Source organism: Phycodurus eques, chromosome 1, assembly GCF_024500275.1.
Source record: "Phycodurus eques isolate BA_2022a chromosome 1, UOR_Pequ_1.1, whole genome shotgun sequence".
Classification (NCBI taxonomy): Eukaryota; Metazoa; Chordata; class Actinopteri; order Syngnathiformes; family Syngnathidae; genus Phycodurus; species Phycodurus eques.
In genome coordinates this window covers 42,466,755-42,487,595 of record NC_084525.1, presented here as the reverse complement: position 1 = coordinate 42,487,595, position 20,841 = coordinate 42,466,755, and the positions used below count along the sequence as shown (strand labels likewise).

Genomic DNA, 20,841 nt, shown 5'->3' with positions numbered 1-20,841 from the left:
GGTTGTACAATAGAACTGAATGAGTAGAGCATTTCTCCAATGTGGGTACCAAGTTATTTAATCCATTCATCCGTTGACTACAAAATGTATCCCTTTCACAGGGAAACTGGAGCCCATCCCAGCTGATTTACGAGAAAGGCGGGGTGCACCCTGGACTGATCAATCTGACCTGTCAATCACAGCACTGACATTTGGACACAACAACAGAGTGAACCTAATTTATGTGTTCTTGGACTTAGGGAGGAAGCACAAGGACATCAAATCTACAAAGAGAAAGAACTTTGAAGCTACTGGCAGTGAGGCAAATGTGCTAACCACTCATCAACCGTCCTACCAGACAAGTTTATTTATCTTGAACAGTACATTATACAAAAATATATTGAATATCATATCATACAATAATGTGAGTGATGTAACACACCTACAGTATGTCTTTTGTTTTAGGAAATAAAACAGTAATAATAGTAATATGTGCTTGTTTAGCATATCCTTCGGGATTTTGTTGTTTTCATTTTTAAAATGTATTCCTCAGTTATTTATATGGTGATGTATCATGCTGCTTATGTCTTTTACCCCCAAAATGGCAATGCTTGGTTGTTAAGATGTTGACAAGGTTTGCTAAAAAAAAAAAAATCAACAGGAAATTTGGGTATTTTAGCATCTATGAGCACCACGGGGATTTTGGTGTTTCAGTTTGAGCTGATGTGCTGTTAGCTGTGCACGTACGCCCTGCAGGGTGCTTCTGGTGGAAAGTCATACTTGCTCAGGTTGGGAGGGTAGTAGGTGGTGGTGAACATGTTGCTGGAAGGGACAGAGGAAGGGAAGTGGCGGCTAGTGTCGTCATTTACGTGAAGATTGTTCTTGTGTAGCATCTGCAGGGATGGGTTAAGACCGAGTTAGCAAAAGATTAACCCATGAGTGGAAGATTGAAAAATTTTAAGATTTGACTATTACCCACCACGACCTCCATGGGAATGTACTTCTCATTCTTTGGCATTGCATTGTCATGTTTGTTGTAGGTGAGGTGATTATGCGTGCTGGGGTGGATGACCGCCGACTCTGTGGAGGGTTGGCTCAAATGGTGACAATAGGTGACAGCCAGTGCCGACAAGAGGGCAGCTACAAAAAAACTGGCAATGCCCACAGCGACCAGCTGGAACAACGTGAAGGCTGTCAAAGAGAAAATGGGCAGTGAGCTAATAATCTGTAGAAATTGAAAGACAATGCTTTCTTTCACTTACTTCCACAGTTGTGGTCCTGTTCAGGCAAAATGACTGAAATGGTACAAATGGAAATTAAATTGGGCTAGACAAATCATAATTAATATTAGTAGTGGTCAACTTATTTTTAAACCTTTATGACAGATCCAAATGTTAAAATACAGTGCCGTGAAAAAGTATTTGCATAGTTTCCCCACTTTAATGTTCAAGATAATCAAGCAAATGTAAATATCAGACAAACACAACCCAAATAAACATAAAATGTAGCTTTAAATGGTGGTTTTGTTTATTAAGGGAAACAAAACTATTCAAAGCCACCTGGCCCTGTGTGAAAAAGTCCATCCATCCCATCCATTTTCTGAACCGCTTATACTCAAGCAGGTCGCGGGAGTGCTGGAGCCTATCCCAGCTAACTTCGGGGCAGGAGGCGGGGTACACCCTGGACTGGTTTCCAGTCAATCGCAGGGCACAAACAAACAACCATTCACACTCACATTCACACCTTCGGGCAATTTAGAGTCTTCAATTAACCTACCGTGCATGTTTTTGGGATGTGGGAGGAAACTGGAGTACCCGGAGGAAACCCAGACAGGCATGGCGAGAACATGTAAACTCCACAACGGCGGGGCCGGGATTTGAACTCTGGTCCCCAGAACTGTGAGGCAGATGTGCTAACCAGTCGTTCACCGTGCCACGTGTGAAAAAGTAATCATGTTAAATATTAATAGTAATATTGTTAAATCGCAAATTAACTGTGGCTAATCACATTTTTAGGAGCGTTGAGTTCATTTTCACTGACCACACCCACGCCTGTTTACCTCCAGACCTGTTCAATCAAGAAATCCCTTTAAATAGAATCTGTTTGACAAAATGAAGTTAATTAAAAGATCTCAAAAAGCTGCAACAAAATGTCACATTCAAACTCATGAAGAGATGAGAAATAAACTAATTGACATGTATCAGTCTGGAAAGAGTTACAAAGCAATTTCTACAAATTTAGCGCTCCAGCGAATCATGTTGAGAGCCATTATCCACAAGTAAAGAAAAAAAGAAAAAACAGTCGTGAACCTTCCAAGGAGTGGCTGGCCTACAAAAATTACCCCAAGAGCACAGCGGTGACTCACCCACTAAGTCACAAAGGAACCCAAGACAACATCTTAAGAACTGCAGGCCTCCAATGCCTCAGTTAATGATGTCATGACTCAACAATAAGGAAGAGACTGGGCAAAAATGGCATCCATGCCAGAGTTCCATGGGGAAAACCACTGCTGACTAAAAAGAGTGCGGTACATGTGGGTGCATCTCTTATTATTTGTAAAGTGCCATTGAGTACCTTTTAAAAGCGCTCCATAAAATAAATGTAATAAAAATAATATTAAGGGGTAAGTAATGTTTCACCATTGAAGGTATCGAGACCATGTAACAGTCAAATCATTGTGTGTGTTTACCTGCCACCTCATGTGTCTGGCATGGTCTAGTCTGGCTTATGTTACCCTGGCACAAAGTAGCTTCCTGGTTTTCGCCGCAGGAGCGGGAGCGATACTGCAGGCCCTCCTCATCGCAGTTCCCCCAGTCTGACCACACCCCCCAACCTGATGACCAGTGAAAAAGACACAATTCAAAATCCGTCCATTTTCTATATCATTACAGCCTGTTGAGTGTTATCATATAGCCTTGAGCCTATCCCAACTGACATCTTGGACTACATGCGGGCTGAATTATTGCAGCATGCCGCAAATAAGAAAGTCAAGCCACCCTGTGCGTATACACAAGAACCATTTAAAACAATTTTTTTTTTTTAGAATGCCTCAGCAACCAAAAGCTTCGATTTGATCTTACAATGATATTGTTTGCCTTCTCTAAGCAAATATACATTGCCCACTTTCTACATGAAAGCAATTTCCCTGCAGTGTATATATAAACATCAGTATTTAATGAGGGAAACTGGTTGAATTCATGTACAATCCATCCATCCATGCATCCATCCATCTTCTATACCACTTATAATCTGTTCAGGGTTAGGAGGAGCTGAAGTCAAATGCTACCTTTACATCAGAAGACTGAAAAGATTTGGAAAACCTCTTGGAAAACTATCATCTCACACCTGCTCACATCTAAAGACAAGTTGTGGAGATTTTAGTCACAGCCTCGTCTCAGACTGAGATTTAAGACCAGCCCATTTGTTTGCAAAGTTTCCTGTTTCCAGTTTTGTTAGAGCTCATCTATTGGTTGTTGGTTGTGTCACATCGCTACAAGACTGGAAGACTGAGCATATGAAACACGTTTGATATGTCGTAAGGCAACTAGGAAAAGACTGATCTAAAACAGCTGAGATTACCACCTTATACTAAAGGATTGAGATGACGGGAGCGGACTGTGACTCCAGCAAAACCTTTACAGTAACAGTAACAGTTTTTAGTCTGTGACAGTGAAAATCGTAAGGCAAGCATAACTCGGTTTTTTTGGGGCGATCGCCGCATTAAACTGGTTAGCTGTTAGTCACAGGGCACATTTAGAGACAGACATTCACTGTTACTGAGTGGGAACTGAACCCACGCTGTTTGAATTGAAGTCAGGCGATTGAACTCTTAATTTCACATATTTATGGTTAACCCTTTAAATTAAAAGAATGAATCACACTTAACCTAAACACTTTGCATTACGTGCAGTATGAATTATCTATACAGGGGCGGCACGGTGAGCGACTAATTAGCACATCTGCCTCACGGTTCTGAGGACCCGGGTTCAAATCCGGCCTCGCCTGTGTGAAGTTTGCATGTTCTCCTCGTGCCTTCGTGGGTTTTCTCCGGGTACTCTGGTTTCCTCCAGCATCCCAAAAAACATGCGTGGTAGGTTGATTGAACACTCTATATTGCCCGTAGGTGTGAATGTGAGTGTGAATGGTTGTTTGTTTATATGTACCCTGCCTCTCGCCTAAAGATAGCTGGGATAGGCTCCAGCACGCCTACGACCCTAGTGAGGATAAGCGGTACAGAAAATGGATGGATGAATTATCTATACAATCACATACAGTGGAATCAGTTTGATGAATTATGTACAGTACCTTCACAAGTGTGTGTATTGCAAAGTGCCTCTTCAGTGTGTAGACCAGTACAGATCCCACCCCCATTGGCCGGAAGTGGATTGTCACATGACCTTGTACGCTGAAAGTGGCCACCCCCACACCTCACAGAACACTGGGACCATGAAGACCAACATGTCCAGGCTCGGGCCACTGGAAATAAAGCACAGTCAACATGCATGGAGGCATAGTTACAGTATTTGGCCATTGGGCGAGATTACCAAATGTGATGGGCACCGTGGCCTATAGGGGGGGGGGGGTGCCCAAAAGAAATTGGGTAAAAATTCACATTCAATATACTGTAATTATATTCAAATAAATTAGTTACTGTTAACTCTTAATTTCAAGTCAAATTTTTTCATCTTTAAGGAAAGGAAAATGTGTAAATTGAAATTAATATAAACTATTAATGAAATGAGCCAAGAGGATGGAAAATTCTTAAATTCAATTCAATTCAATTTTATTTATACAGCAGCAAATCACAACAGAAGTTGCCTCAGGTCACTCTACACATGGAGCATGTAAAAGAACACACTCCTCACTCATTAAAAGACCAACTGAACTCCACATGAGCAAGCACTGGGTAACAGAGGCAAGGAAAACTCCCTCTTGGCAAGAAACCTCAAACAGACCGAAGGGTCAGTGTGGGGTGGCCATCTGAAATCAGCGTTCCTGCCTGGAGCATTAAAGGGCTACTGATGATAGCAACCCAGATGTACACAAATACCGCTAGTAAGTACAGAATGGGACAAATAAGCTTCGTAAAGGTACTTTTGCGACAGAACACATTGTCCAGCCCTGAATCATCCACACGAGCCTGGTAAAGGTAAAGGCTCTGTTTTTAGATCATGACACTCGTTAAGCTGTGTTTCCTGTGTTGGCTGAGTTGAACACGCAACATGTGTCATGTGCGTGGAATTAACTCCCAAATGTCCAGATTGCTTGCAGTGGATTTCTAAATGTATGATGTCAGTTGCACTTAAAATAGTATAAGATAAGGAAGGATAAGACTAAAATAATTCCATGATTGAAGAATGAATCTGAATTAATAACATTTTCTGGAAAATATTGCATATTAAAGAGGAAAAAGAACATGGATATACAGTAATCATTTAATGTTAAAACAACAGCGACGGTTTCATTTCTATTTATTGTGAAGAAATGTGAAATTTAAGCAAATCTAAGCCTGGTGCTTGATGCTCTACCTATTACAAACGTGTTATGTTTCTGTTACTTTCTACAGTTATTTACAATAGCATATTTCCCCCAAATTTGTAATCCTAAATTCAATTGTATTGCTAATGCCAATGCACTTAATGCACTTTGGCCAGTGACGAATTGATGAAGGAATGCAACTGTTTGATGAACTGTCAAACTAAACTAATGAATACTCAATTAAAAGGAGAATAAAAAGAAAAAAGTTGATTCGTTCTTGAGTGACAGAAACCCAGATGAAAATTTTGGTGGATGAATCCATTTTTTTCCCGTGAGGAAATTCCACATTTACAATAACTTGACAACAAAAATGGAAACGCTAACATAGGTTCACACATAAAGTAATTCCCAATTAATATAATTACAAATCAAATTGCCAAACAAGTTCTGTCTCACCCGCCCCATCCTCATTCGGGTGATTGTAATCAGTATTTTCTCGATCTCTGTTGGGGGGAGGCGTGAATATATTGTTGTGAACCCCGAGAACTTTGTAAAGTTGTTCAAAATGAACTAAAATTCAACACAGGGAAAAAAGAAAAGAAAAGGAGGAAAAGAGGCGAAAGAGAGGTAACATTGTTGCACCTTTTTTTGTTTGTCCAGTCAGAGGGTTGCTCCAGCGACTCACTCACATGATTTGTTTGGCAGTAAAGAACAGTACAGATACAGGAAAGAAATTAAGAACTAATGATGACACTAGTAAAAACAAAAACAAAAACGCTATTTGATTTCTTTTGTAAGCATACTGCATGTAAATTACCAATTGCGGGCGCGCCATATAAAATCTCGCCTAGGACGTAGCGTTTGGTATGCCATACAACTAGAAAGCGCCCAGTTTGCTTCCAGTTTGAACCAATCTGAATGCAAAAAATGTCTTTCTGGGAGGAGTTTGCGTGTCCCCTTGTGCTTGTGTTGGTTGTCTGCAGGTATTCTAGTTCCCCCCACAAATTCTATTTTAGGATATCTCTTGACCAAGGTGCCGACACAAAATCTGGCACAATGTATGACAAGCATTCTACCTGGGCATGGTTGCATGTCGCAATCTTGATAATCCACCGGAGATCCAACACATGCACTTGGATTGGTCCTGCCCTCTGCTGTTGAGCAACCACGTCTCCGGGTTCGAAAGCCTCTGGAACATTGCTGGGAACAGGTGGACCATGTTTCCCAAGATCCCCAGTGTATATCTTTAGGCTGTGACACAATCCGATCACTTGACTTTACCATGTCATTGACCAGAGCTGGAAGTAAGATACAGAAAACAGTTTCTAAATCAGGCCGAGTATCCCTCAATCCACATAATAAATGTCTTGTGGTCTCATGTCCTCACAGTCAGTCTGGCATGTTCCAGAACCGTCATTTGGACAAAACCTGGTCTCTATTTTCTTCTTTCCTAATTGAAGTTTCTGGACGTCCTTTAATAATGCCCGGCACATGTATCTGTATCTCTGCTCTTGGCGTGATCCATCTTGACTGATGTTGACTGGCATCCAGGGAGTCCACGGGGTGTTGCGGCGCACCTCAGGGCAGGCCTCCAGTTTACAGGCCTTATACTCCTAAACAGCAGATAGCTTTACTGTTATGGGCCATTCAAACTGATAATCAAGTGATTCAATGCACAAGCAGCACAGTACCATGGCACATCCAGGGCAGGTGTTTTCATTCTCACAGGTTCTGGTCCTGGCTTGTACCCCTCCTCCACATTCAGCATTGCATTGAGTCCATGGCCCCCATGCAGTCCACAACACTGGTAATGGGCATGTTTTTTTTTCATTGCACAGCCTGAAAATACACAACTCTTCCTAAATATTTGTTTGTTTAATGCTCACCATGTGCAACTTGCAAATTAGTGTTTTTTTTAACCAAATATATTTCTCTGTAGTCATGATTCGCTTTCATCTCATTCCTTCTCACCTCTCCTCCTGACCTTGACCAACACAGATTCGACCCCCGTGACGAGGCGAGGGGTTATTGCAGGACCGCTGCCTCACTTCAAAACCGACACCACAACTGCTGCTGCAATGACCCCATGAAGACCAGGGAGTCCAGCCACCATTCCTGAGCGGGAGATGGAAAATCATCATACTTTTACATGAGTCTTAGTTGTGATCCAGCAATATATTATTAAAATGTTATTATATTGGTGTTGATGTCTTCAGTTTAAGGATTTAGTTGCTGTATTCTGTTTAATTGTTGGTGTGTTTTACCATTTTCTTTTAAGATTTGGGTTTGATTATTGTTTGTAAAACATTTAGTGCTTTGAATGCAGCCTTATTGTGTTTCTTTATATGCACGTTTGAATTGAGTTAATTGAACGCAATTGAGCCTAATTAAAAGAATAAAGACAAATGCACCTTGCATCTGACATCAAAGAGTCGGGTACACAAAATTGTCATGAAAATTCTGCAGACTACACAGTCCTCCATGAGCTGTTACCCATTCCAAACTCCATACACTGTACCTATCCCCGACCCACCCAAATTAATTACATTTACTAAATCACTTTTGTAGAAATTGAATGACGGTAAAAAAAACAAAAACAAAACTGTCACATCACCAGTGCAGCAGTGTTTAAAAATTAAATGTGCAACTTTAAACATCAGATTACTTTCAAATAAAGCCGTCTTAGTGAATACCTGAATAGATGATAGCTGGGATAGGCTCCAGCACGCCCACGACCCTAGTGAGGAGAAGCGGCTCAGAAAATGGATGGAAGGATATGTATATGGCACGGTGGACGACTGGTTAGAGCGTCTACCTCACAGTTCTGAGGACCAAGGTTCAATCCCGGCCCGCCTGTGTGGAGTTTGCATGTTCTCCCCGTGCCTGCGTGGGTTTTCCCCGGGCACTCCGGTTGCCTCCCACATCCCAAAAATATGCATTAATTGGAGACTCTGAATTGCCCGTAGGTGTGACTGTGAGTGCAAATGGTTGTTTGTTTGTATGTGCCTTGCGATTGGCTGGCAAACAGTTCAGGGTGTACCCCGCCTCCTGCCCGATGATAGCTGGGATAGGCTCCAGCACGCCCGCGACCCGAGTGAGGAGAAGCGGCTCAGAAAATGGATGGATGGACATATATATATATATATATATATATATATATCAAAGGCGGACTTGTCAGACCTCTTTCCTCATAACAAACGATGATAACGCACAGGGGACAATAGAAGGACATTTACAACCACAAACTCCCTAAATACAAGCAGCACATCGACTGTCCTACCAGGGAAAACAACATTCTAAATCACTGCTATACAACGCTAAATGATGCATACTGTGCTATGTGCTTGGATTCAAGCGTCCGCACAGATTCATACATCTCGATATTTTTGTGCTCACAAAGTTTTCTGGATTTGAGCGTACACCATGTTTCAGTAGGAAATCCACGCAAGTTTTTGTACATGAGGCCCCAGGAGAACCTCATCCATGCTTTTATCTCAAGTAGACTTAACTATTGTAATGGTGTTCTGACTGGACTCCCCCCAAACAGCATTAAACACCTGCAGCTCATTCAAAATTTTGCAGTTCGGGTTCTGAAATGAACAAAGATATCAGAACATATTACTTAATTTTTAAAGTCTCTATACACTGGCTCCCAGTCAGCTTTAGAATTGACTTTAAAGTTCTGCTTCTGGTCTATAAATCACTAAATGGTTTAGGTCCTGAATACATTAAAGACATGCTAATGGAATATAAACGCAGTAGGGCTCCAGCACGCCCACGACCCTAGTGAGGATAAGCGGTATGGAAAATGGATGGATGGCTCTGAGATCTATTGACTCACATCAGATAGTGGAGCACAGAGTCCAAAGCAAACATGGTGGAACAGCTGTTAGCTGCTATGCTGTACACAAAGGGAATAAGTTGCCAAGAGAAGTTAAGTCAGCCCCAAATGCCAATGTTTTTTATTTCAGGTTTAAAACCTTTTTCTCATTTTTCTCATCATTTTTTTTTTTTTTTTTTAGCATTTCCACTTTTAAATGCTCTGTCTTGCACTCAGTTTTTTTTCTTTTTGTTTTTAAATGCTTTTAAGCTGTCTTTCATTTTTCTCTCTTTTTTAAAATGCTTTTAATCATGTAAACACATTGCATTACCCTGTGAATGAAATGCGCTATATGAATAAATTCTCTTTGCTTACCTTTGCTTTAAAGTGGCTTGAGATAAAGTTCTGTTGGGGCCATATATAAAGAATATTGACTGAGCTTATTTACATTTTTGTGCAGCCCCTCGGAATCTAGGTCCACCATGCCCTCGACCCCCTGCGGTTTTCCTACTAGAAAATGGTGGGAGTGGATACTGCCATCATGTACATGCTGCACAGCTCCCACTGCTAAGCAGATGAAGAGAGTAGAGCCACGAGATACATGTACTTTGAGCTCTCAATCTCTTTTAACACCATAGAGCCCATCCTGCTGAGGATCAAGCTGACAGTAATTGGAGTGGAATGATACCTCATTACTTGAATTGCAGAATACCTCATCTAGAGACCTCAGCTTGTCATGCATAGCACCTCGTTGATGGCTGAAAGTAACACTAGAGCACCATAGGGCTGTCCTTGCTCCAGTAATATACACCCTGTACACCTCAGACTTTAACTACACATTCAGAATTTTGGAATGCCACAGCAATTGTGGGGTGTATAAGGAATTAAAGGGGGCGGAGTATAGAAGCCTGGAGGGGACCTTAAAGTCTAAACATGCAACAGGTCTCCATTGATGAGGTCAATGTGGAGGTGGTTCAGACTCACAAATATTGCTGTAGTGTGCTAGTGTCTTATTCATTGGTGATATTCATTCTGTTGCGATATGTCTCATTATTTATGTGGTTGACACACCTTGCTGTGCAACACAAGACTGATCATGGTTTATCTAGCTGAACTGTACCATGGTGAACCAAACTGAATGCTGTCACTTGGTGAAAATGTGGCTCCTAAGTGTATGCTGTCCAATGCCGTAATAATACTAGTAATAAATTATAAATAATTTTTTCCCACTGGCTAATGCTAGTATTGTCACAGCACTTTGAGCTTACCTGGAGCAGTTGGCCACCTGAATGGTTGGGCCTTTACAGTCGACCCCACCACATCGGGCCACAGGCCCATCACACAAGCGGGATCGGCAAATGCAGCTGCTGATGGAACCCTCGCCGTCATTGTGGTCACAGGGTTGCCAAGGTGCCCAAGGGCCAAACCCGCCATCCTGCTTCAGATTCCTCACCTTCAGGAAGAACAAATGTGCTGTAAGTATGTGAGAGTGAGAGAGAGAAAGAGAGAGAGAGACCGACAGACAGACAGAGACAGAGAAGGTGAAGGAGGTTTACTGGGCACTGTGTGATGTTCTGGGTCCACTGGTTCATGTCAGCGCTATCCTCAATAGTTGTGCAACGCTCCTGTTTGTGATCCCAGCCACAATATGGGTCCCGAGCTTCCAGACAGCGTCTAGTTAGAAAAGGTGGTTGATCAATGTTCAGAAGTCTATTTAACACATGCAGGATTATTTAATAAACACTCCCATACTGCTCAGTTGGATGGCTGGAGCATCGTTCTAATGGGATCTTCACCAGTCTGTCATCAAGCCCCACAAACAAAGATCTGTCCTTGTGGAGGATCTGCAGACTCTTGATTGACCCGGTTTGCCCATCAGGAAGGATCCTGATCTCCTCCAAGTAACAGCCATGAAGAATTGTACTTGTTGTGGCGAGAGTCTTCAAGATGGTGCCATATTCTGATTGGCCAATAGTAAACAGTCAAGGCATTCATATGGATTCTGATTTTAGTCACTTACTCTCTTACCGGTGCCGATGTACATGACGTGGTAAAGGGCATCGCGGCCCTGCACGACGTCCACCACCAGCTTCAAGAAGCGTACGTTATCCTGGGTGAGCAGAGGATTGACTGTCACTGGCTGCACCACATCGTGCATCAGAAAGAGTCGCTGAGCATCCTGAAGGTTGCGTTCGGTCAGGTTCCCACCAGTGCCGCCTTCATCCAGCGTGCCACACTGACAATACAGGGGAAAAAATAGTCCTTAATGCTGCCCATCAGAAAAGCCTGCCCGTCTGCTTAAATACAGGAATCCATATCTACACAGGGGTAACCTGGAAATTGGGTATGGGATTTGGAGCAGAGAGCCAGGCAGTGCGGGGGTTCTCCTGGTAACGGAAAGGTCCATTGAAAGCTTGCGTGATGGCAGTCACGTTGAAGGCACAAACAGCAGTGGCAGACATGCTGTTCCTGTGAGTGGTTATTCACAATTAGACTATGAAGGGTTATTGAAAAACATTTCTGCAAATGTATTTGCAAAGCAACGGGTTCACTTAGCATTACCCATTGCTCTGTCAAAAAAATAGCATGATGACTCGAGTAATCAGGATATTGTTTTGACTGAACACGTTATTCCTAAATGTCAGCGGTGTAATTACACAGTGAAATAGACTTCCAACATTGTGCAAAGGAGCCAAGTCTAACCTACAGGTTGAGTGGACAGGGTCCTCATACTAAGAGTTAATACTTTATGAAGAGGAGGGTATAATCACAGCACTATTAAGGATCACTCACACATTAGTGGTGAAAATGCCATAGATCAAGTCCTGCTCTGGTAAGTAGAAGGTGCTCTGTAGTTCATTGTAATGAAAGGGTATTTCTCCTGAGCGTGAGCAGTTTAATCGTGCCTTCATAAAGGTGGTCCAGGTGTCCTCCAAAAGGAAACGACCGCCCATGTCATTTTTACACACACGGGCCACGCGTGAGAACACCATCTTTCCACAGTCGTTTTCAACAGCGGTTTCCCTCAAGAAGAAGTAGGCGAATCGGCCGATGTCATAAGCAGACACAAATTGAGGCTCTAAAGGGGGTGAGGTGATAAAAACAGAAAGGATGACATGAGGAAAAGGCTGATAGACTATGTGTGTCTTTGTTTACCATTGAGCCATTTAGAGTTGTACTGGGCCGTGCGGAGTGGATGCATGTTGCCCAGGCTCCTGTAGATGACAGGGTCGCGTCCAGAGAAGTCGATTACCGTGGCAGCATACAGCTCACCCTTCTCCGATATCATGGCCGTGGAGTTGTGGCGGGGGTCATAGGGACATCGCGCAACACCGTTCACTGTGTCCAACACTTGACTGATGTTATCAATCTGACAGCAAATAGGAAAGCAGGACACTGTGTGTAAAAAGGTTACTTTTGAAGTCTGAAACATGATGACTTGCATTGGTTGGTGAAACATCAAGCTCGCACCAACCTGCCTGGTCATACAGACAGGAGTGAAAGCATTGGTCCCACATGTGACAAGTGTCCTCCCGCTCAGCAACAAAACCCGTATGTAGTTTTGACACTCCTCCTGCATACAAGCATGACGTGAGCCAGTGTCATTGACTACATTTTGAAGAGACATTTTAAGAAGTACCTCTGACTTGCCCTTGCTCTTGCAAGAGTGGAATGTGTAGTCATCAGGTGTCCATTCTGTTGCCTGAGGCAAAACAATTAAAAATAAAACTGGTTTAGGGAACTTAAAACTTGCCAACACAAACCGTAGCACTGGGAAAGTTAAAAAAAACTGTGAGTGTTACCTGTATGAGGGAGGCATTGCTCAAACTAAGGCTGAATAGGAAGTTTCTGTAAAATGAAGTTTTTAACGCGGTCATTTTTTTTCACTCCTTTGTTTTCTACTTTGTGTGTAATTACTTGCACCTCGCTCCCACAATAAGCTGCTTTCTGCTCAGGTCCAAGACCAGTTGAGAAAAGTCCTTTACTCCTGGGTGTGAGAACTCTGACATCCATGTCTTCAGACCTGCGATAACATGGAAAGGCCATATTGGTGTATCTACATATACTGTGCAGTGTGGTTAAAGGTAGCAGGACACTTGGCCTTTGTACACACATGAACTGATAATTGAAGAAATTTGACTTTGTTCCCCTTTGCAGCACAATTTTGGAGTCTTTTCTGTAGTATGTATGTCCATTCAGCCAGATGGTCAGCGGTAACTGAACAAGAGAGTGTGGCTGACTATAACTGTTCTAGTTCATCATGAAGGTTAGATAGCATTTAGGCAAGAGCTCTCAAATTCTGTAGTTCTCTAATCTATATTGGTGGAAAAAAGGTGGTCACCAGCCAATCGCAGGCCACATACAATCAAACAACCATTCAGGCTCACATTCACACCTACGGGCAATTTAGAGTCTTCAATTAACCTACCATGCATGTTTTTTTGGGATGTGGGAGGAAACCGGAGTGCCCGGAGAACACCCAAACAGGCACGGGGAGAACATGCAAACGCCAGACAGGCGAGGCCGGATTTGAACCTGGGTCCTCAGAACTGTCAGGCAGATGTGCTAACCAGTCGTCGCCCCTCGAAATTCAGGTGTAGGGAAATTACCATTGGGTCACTGAAAGAGTTTTGTTGAAAGACACATTTACGCAACAATTTTACAATAGCAGGCTTTATGGCTAACTGTCATCAAAATCTGAACTAAAAAAAACCACTTTTACTCATTTTACTCACGGTGTCCTCACCTTGGTTGGACATGACTGGATGCTCCTTTTGATCACAGTCTGCAGTTCTGATAGGGGGTGGCTGGGACAGACACACAAGTACACAGATGACCAGCACGAAGCTACAGGGAGAGCGGGCCCATGCCCCCCACCCTATTGTGACCATAGTTACAACTTCATCCAATCATCTATGAGGTGCTCTGGAACAACCTGCAGAAGCCAAAAAGATACCTATCAATCTTAACAATAGCATTATTCAGTCATAGTGAACGTCAATATCTATCCGAGGTGTCAAGTAATGAAGTATAAATACTAGTATAGTATAAATACTTCATTACTTTACTTAAGTGGAAATTTGGTGTATCTATACTTTACTGGAGTACTTTATCTATACTTTACTGGAGTTTCTTTTTTAGCCTACTTTTTACTTCTACTCCTTACATTATCAGGCAAATATCTATACTATCTACTATTACTACTTCTATTTCATTTTTAATTGTGTTCATTCTGGCTAGACATTGTTCAAAAACACATTTAAAAAAAAACTATCTGGATAAATCGCGCCACGATAGAGTGATTTTAATTGTGGTTGGTTGAGAAGTATAAACATACCACTCCAACACCCTATTGGTTTGTACGCGATGCATCGCACTTACACATAACATGACACAAATTAAGTAACAAATCAAAGACAAATCGTCACACTAGGACATCGAGAGCAGAGGTATAGTATAGCCCTAAAGATGTCTGTGACAAAGACCTCAAACCAAAGTACCTTAAGGTATCTATAAGGAGGGAGTTTTCCCCCCAATTTTATTATCCTTAATTACTTGGATTAATCATTAATTTTGACAGCACCTGTGATTCAAAGATGATAGACATTGTGTTATTCACAAGTGTCAAACTCAAGACCCGGGGGCCAGATCTGGACCGCCACATCATTTTATGTGGCCTGCAAAAGCCGATCATGTACATCAACTAACTTCCATCCATCCATTTTCTGAGCCGCTTCTCCTCACTAGGGTCGCGGGCGTGCTGGAGCCTATTCCAGCTGTCATCGGGCAGGAGGCGGGGTACACCCTGAACTGGTCGCCAGCCAATCGCAGGGCACATACAAACAAACAACCATTCGCACTCACATTCACACCTACGGGCGAATATGAGTCTCCAATTGATGCATGTTTTTGGGATGTGGGAGGAAACCCACGCAGGGACGGGGTGAACATGCAAACTCCACACAGGCGGGGCCGGGGATTGAACCCGGGTCCTCAGAACTGAGGCTGACGCTCTAACCAGTCGCCCACCGTGCTGCCATCACCTAACTTATTTTTGTAAATAAAGGTTATTGATACCATGTGACTGAAGTGTGACTCACAGTACTTTAGGTAACTATCATATCTTCCGCTCCATATTGAGTACACATGATTCTTTAATGTGTTTGATGTGATTTTCAATGTGCATATATGCATTTTCAATGTGCATATATGCATCTGAAGCAGGTAGCCTTCAATGTAACATTTCAACATAACATTATAATCATTATGGCCCTCAGAAAAATGTTCGGGTGGTGTAAGCTTTTGTCCTTAATGTATTTTTTCAGCCTTGCATTAATTGAAGTAGTTTTGAAACCATTACGGCAGCACAGTGGCCTCGGGTTCAAATCCGGCCTCGCCTGTGTGGAGTTTGCATTCTCTCTGCATGGCTTTTCTCCGGGAACTCTGGTTTCCTCCCATATCCCAAAAATGGTAGGTTAATTGAAGACTCTAAATTGCCCATAGGTGTGAATGTGAGTGTGAATGGTCGTTTGTCTCTATGTGTCCTGTGATTGGCTGGTGACCAGTTTAGGGTGTACCCTGGCTCTTGCCCAGAGTCAGCAGGGATAGGCTCCAGCACACCAATGACCCTAATGACGATAAGCGGTGTAGAAAATGGATGGATGGATGAAACTGTTACTTCTGCACTTTTACTTGAGCTTAAGTTGATACTTCAAATTCTACAGAAGTCTTCTTAAACCCTAATACCTATACTTCTACTTGAGTAATGAACGTGAATAATTTTGACACCACTGATATCTATTGAACTAGAGTTTTCACCACCTGCCAGTAAATGAGACTAAATTAGTTTCCTTGTGTCCAGCCCCTCTTTCATTGTCAGCAAGACTTGGTCAAGGCTACTTCAAGTCAAAAGCCCAACCCTTTATTTATAGCTCTTGGGTATAAAACGTAGGGTGCCACTGACAGTGGCCTTTGTGACTTAACTGGCCCATTCAGAGACAAGCCTGGGCTCAGTGCCAGTTAGGGTGGGGGGGGGGGGGGGGGGGGGGGGGGGGGGGGGGGTCATCTTTGAACCCTACACCACATGAAGGCTCTTCATGTCAGATTTCCTTGTGTGTCAAATAAGACTCATACACAAGGATGTGATGATAAAAATTAAGATAATGAAGAAAGAAAAATATATAAGCACACAGGATTCTTCAATTTGACTGATATTTGTCTGCGTCTGAGTAGCATCAGAGGGCCTGCTGGGTAACATAATTGTTTAATGTAATGGCAGGAACAGAGGTTTGCCTCTTTCATAGGCAGGTAGCTGGTACACAGGTTCCTAATTTGTATCATACAGACGTTCCCAAAATATTATAACTATAAATGAATCATCTAAGTAACTGCATGTCCTAGACCAGTGGCCCTCATTAGACGGTCCCCGGGTCACATTCGGCAATTTGTGGCCCCTGAACTATTAAGGCCTTTTCACACTCAACTTAGCACAGCGCACTGCACCATTGACCAACCCATTCATTCTGTACAGTATGTTTTAGTCAGCTATTTAGTTTAATGTATCCATTTATCAAAATTACAAAAACATAATCAAACGGATATATATTTTACAACTGATTTCACAAAGCTTCGCCGATGTTCAATATGGACCTGTGCCACGACTCTTGCCAGGCATGCAATATCATATCTTGGGTAACATCCTACAGCCTCTGAATGATTCTCTGCTTATTGCTGCTTACTTTCAGGAGAAGGGGCTGCCCTCTCAAAACAGGCTAACTCCAAGCAGCAAAAGTAAAGTGGTATGTAAAATATAATACAATTCTTAATCTTTATGGAATTTCGACAAAATCATGCCATTAAGACACTTTTTTAAATTGTGAAAAATGCATAATATGTCCCCTCTAAACTTAGTTTTGACAAGTAGTTAAAATTTGAGATAATTTGGTTGAGAATTGGAAATTGGTATTGGTCTATGAAATGATGTCAAATTTGTATACTAAAGAAAAAGTCCAAAGCCAATGAGGTATAATAAAACCTCTAAAGTTGCACAAAACCTCAGTTTGAACCCCTATCAGGCATGTTATTGGGAGATACTTTGCCTCAGTGTACCTCACAATACCTAAGTTCAGCCAGTATCTAAAAATTAAGTGTGATTTAATGCTGAACTGCTATGAAATTAAAATGTATATATAATGTGTTGTTTTGAGTCAATGTGTTAACAAGAGCATATATTCAAACTTTTAAAAGCAGGTCTCACTGAAGGATAGCATGTCACATTGATTCATGAATGGTGGTGTTATCGAAAAATTTGCAACCAGTCAGAATTTGTGACCGCAGGAGGTGATGTCGTCCATGGTATGCGTTTGAGAGCAAAGGAGAAGAATGTTTACAGGACGTGAACAGCGACAAAATTGTGAAATTGTGAGCACTGTATTCTGAGCTCCGGAAGTAGCCCATTTGTTAATATTTGTAATTTCTCGCCCTTCTGAAATCTCCTCACCTTCGTCTGGACGCAAGAAAATCTCAAATCAGTGGTCACAATTCATGATAGGAAAACCTACCTTATGCTGTTAATGTCAGTATTATTCTTCTCTTTGGATGTCAAACACTCAAATTCACACCATGGGAAACATTGCCCCGTGGGGTAACAAATTCTGACAGCTAGCAGATTTTTCCATAACATCGGAACACTGGTAGAATGGTGTTGCACGTGTATTGCTGAAGATATTTAGCTTCATCAGTGAAGAGTGCCTTTAGTGTGACCAGCCAGCTGAGACACCTTACACCCTTTACTCAAAGTAGAATATAACAAATATATTTTTGGTGAGGAGAGGGGCACAGGTGATGAAAAACAGGTGATAAAAATGATGTGTGATCAGCCATTTTATTTTATGTATTTTTTTTTTTTTTGCCAAGAAACAAATCTCACATTTGTACTACACTGGTCTTGTGTAAAGGCCATGTGTTAAGCATTCTTTTTTAACAGAATATTTCTATTTCCATTAGGAAATGCTAGGGGAAAATAATTTTGAAATCCAAACAAATCAGAGCTCTACCAACTACCCAGAGCAGATTGTGTTTAACGTTAGAGTCTCCACTGGATAAACAAATCAAACTGCTTGAACAGGAAGAAAGGAATCGATCTTTCAATAATTGAGTGTTTCAGATCATTTGCCTGTTTGTGTGTTGGCCTGCGTTTGAAGCCTTGACAACCTGTGAGGAGATTAGCAGCACAGTGTGTCCAATTCATGTGACTTGTATGTGTTTGGATGGGAGGAAATAGCCAGAACACTGACTGAACATGTGACTACTAGACAGACATAAACAGAGACTAAAAGTAGAGAATTGACCTAGATTTTAGCCAGGGAGCTCATTGCAACAGCTTTAGTAACTTCTCAACTTCTGCAGTTTTATTTTTCCTTTTTTTTTCTCCCTGGGTGTGCTCATACCTTGTTACTGTGGACTACACTGCAAATATCACATAGATGCTTTCGCCATGCTTGGAGAGAACACTGTGGCTGCTGAGTTTGTAGTGCTGTCAGGGCTACACAGTACAAAGAGCCCAACACTAAAAATGTGTGAGACCTTCTCCAGCAGAAACAACACTTGAGTGTTTTGATATTGCAGTGGTGCTCTGGGTTTGTCTCCAAACATATAGAAGCAGTCGAATCTTTGCACTGGCCCTTGCACTCTCCAGTTTACCCCTTATGTTTGAATTAATTGATTTGATAAGGGAAGGATATGGAGGAAAGTTTACAGGTCACCCATCTTAAATAGTCCAACAGGGCTTCTATCTTCACAACATGACACATCTATTTCTTTTTCTGCCAGGGTGTGTAAAAGTTCACAAAAACAGCATGAGTGATTCGATGTGAAACGACTGCTTGCGCTAGTCTCCTACCAACGGACATGCTGAGACACTGAATGCACACATGAGGAGAGCTTCATTAAAATCCAGTCAAGGCCTTTTTACTGGCCTTATTTATAACAGGGATATTGATCACAAGTCGTTATGTCCTCATTTAAAAGGGGTTTATTTTGTTCCGCATGGCATCCCAAATAAAAGAAATCCCTAGGGTCTGACTTTGTATATAGGAGTCTTGTCTAATTCAGAGTACTTGGACTCCATCCAAACACAATCAAGAGGCACAGCGAATCCCCCTCACTGCACCCAGCCACCCACCTGCCTCCTGGCATTTCAAAATCTGTGCTCTTTCTTTAAATAAATAAAAAAAAAACACAAAATCCAAATTGCAACATTGGCAGCTTCCATATAATACAAAAAATAATAATGTCTCCTCTATATGACATAGTTGGAGAGCAGTGGAGTCAGGTCATGCAGACAGGAGCATGTAGGGACCTCAGAAGGCATCCAGTCTTCCCATTAAAATATTCAAGCGGGGGTGAGCATTTCCAAGGCAGTTCTCAGTTCCTTCCTACAGGGGTGAATGGCCTCTCTGTGCAACCTGCCAACTATCTGCCAATGGGCGCACTCTTTTACAAGTGAATGGACTTAGTTTAGCTTCACTTAAAAGGAAACACTAACGGGCCATGGCCACACCACAATGGGTGCTCAGTAAATTGCCAAACCTAATGATAGCGGTTTGGCAATGGTGAGAGGAGGTAGGGAGCAGGAATCCTAAAGAGGCACAGCTGCGCTGATGCCACTTCTCCCATCTTCACATCTCTCACTAATCACACCAGCCCCACTTCTGTAGCGCCGTCTACTGCCGTCGTCAGCTGTACAGAAGTGGGAATTGTCATTTCATCCTGTTGTTTCTATTTTGATCAATACAATACAAGAAATCCAATAGCTACCATCAACTTAGAAGGGTGCCTGTGAGCCAACTAAAATTTCTGATTGGTATGTAAGAGAACTTGCAAAGGACATTGCAAAAGGACACATACACAACATATCAGAACATCTAAAAATGCCTCAGTGACATATTGTCATTGAAGTCAAATATACAATAAGTGAGGTGGGAAATGAGCCTGCACAGAGTAGTACAAAGTGGCGCAAACAGCAAACGCCATGCTCTGACTGGCCCATGTGACACATGCACCGTGGAACACACGCTATTCACAGATATGCAAAGAATATAGCTATAAACCTACTTGTTCACCATCACCAGAGTAATCAGGCAAATGGCTGGAAGGGTCCCGCTTCACATGGTGAGGAGAGATGAGAAACAAGAGAGACAAGTTGTTACGCACTGGCACGCTGACCGGCCTGTGTGCAGGGAGGAGGGAGGAGTAAAGAGGAGTGTGATAGGGGGGGCTGCGGGTGGTGAAGCTGTCCTTTTTATGCACACTAAACTGCTACTGCAAAGGGTGGGGTGCTGAGGTTATTTGTTTCATCCAGAATTTGGTTTTGAGCCTACTTATGGCTTTACAGGTTCACATTTTTTATACTACTACTGCAAATACTCATTCCATTTTGAGATCAACTAATCCAAACTCTGGGCATGCCTCCAGCTAAAAATTATTTGAAAGAATAGTCTTTAACCAGACGTAGGCCTAAAATGTTGTCGAAATGCACTGTTCACGCAAACACATAAAGATCA

At 42.2% G+C, this 20,841-nt stretch overlaps 1 protein-coding gene across 1 annotated transcript; it reads right to left on the bottom strand.

Annotated features, from left to right (window-relative positions):
- Positions 1–653: 653 nt before the first annotated feature.
- Positions 654–20,478, bottom strand: LOC133395676 (semaphorin-5B-like). Its single transcript, XM_061664829.1, has 23 exons — positions 20,393–20,478; positions 14,025–14,213; positions 13,202–13,301; positions 13,081–13,126; positions 12,918–12,980; positions 12,753–12,851; positions 12,434–12,647; positions 12,071–12,356; positions 11,611–11,746; positions 11,306–11,513; positions 11,030–11,237; positions 10,834–10,951; positions 10,546–10,730; positions 7,429–7,572; positions 7,149–7,296; positions 6,845–7,070; positions 6,534–6,755; positions 4,285–4,455; positions 3,559–3,561; positions 2,669–2,812; positions 1,242–1,274; positions 959–1,170; positions 654–872 (listed from the first exon to the last, which is right to left on the bottom strand). Exons 2-23 carry the CDS (start codon positions 14,167–14,169, stop codon positions 711–713), a joined length of 3,273 nt encoding a protein of 1,090 aa, XP_061520813.1. The 5' UTR covers positions 14,170–14,213; positions 20,393–20,478; the 3' UTR covers positions 654–710.
- Between the last annotated feature and the right edge of the window lie 363 nt (positions 20,479–20,841).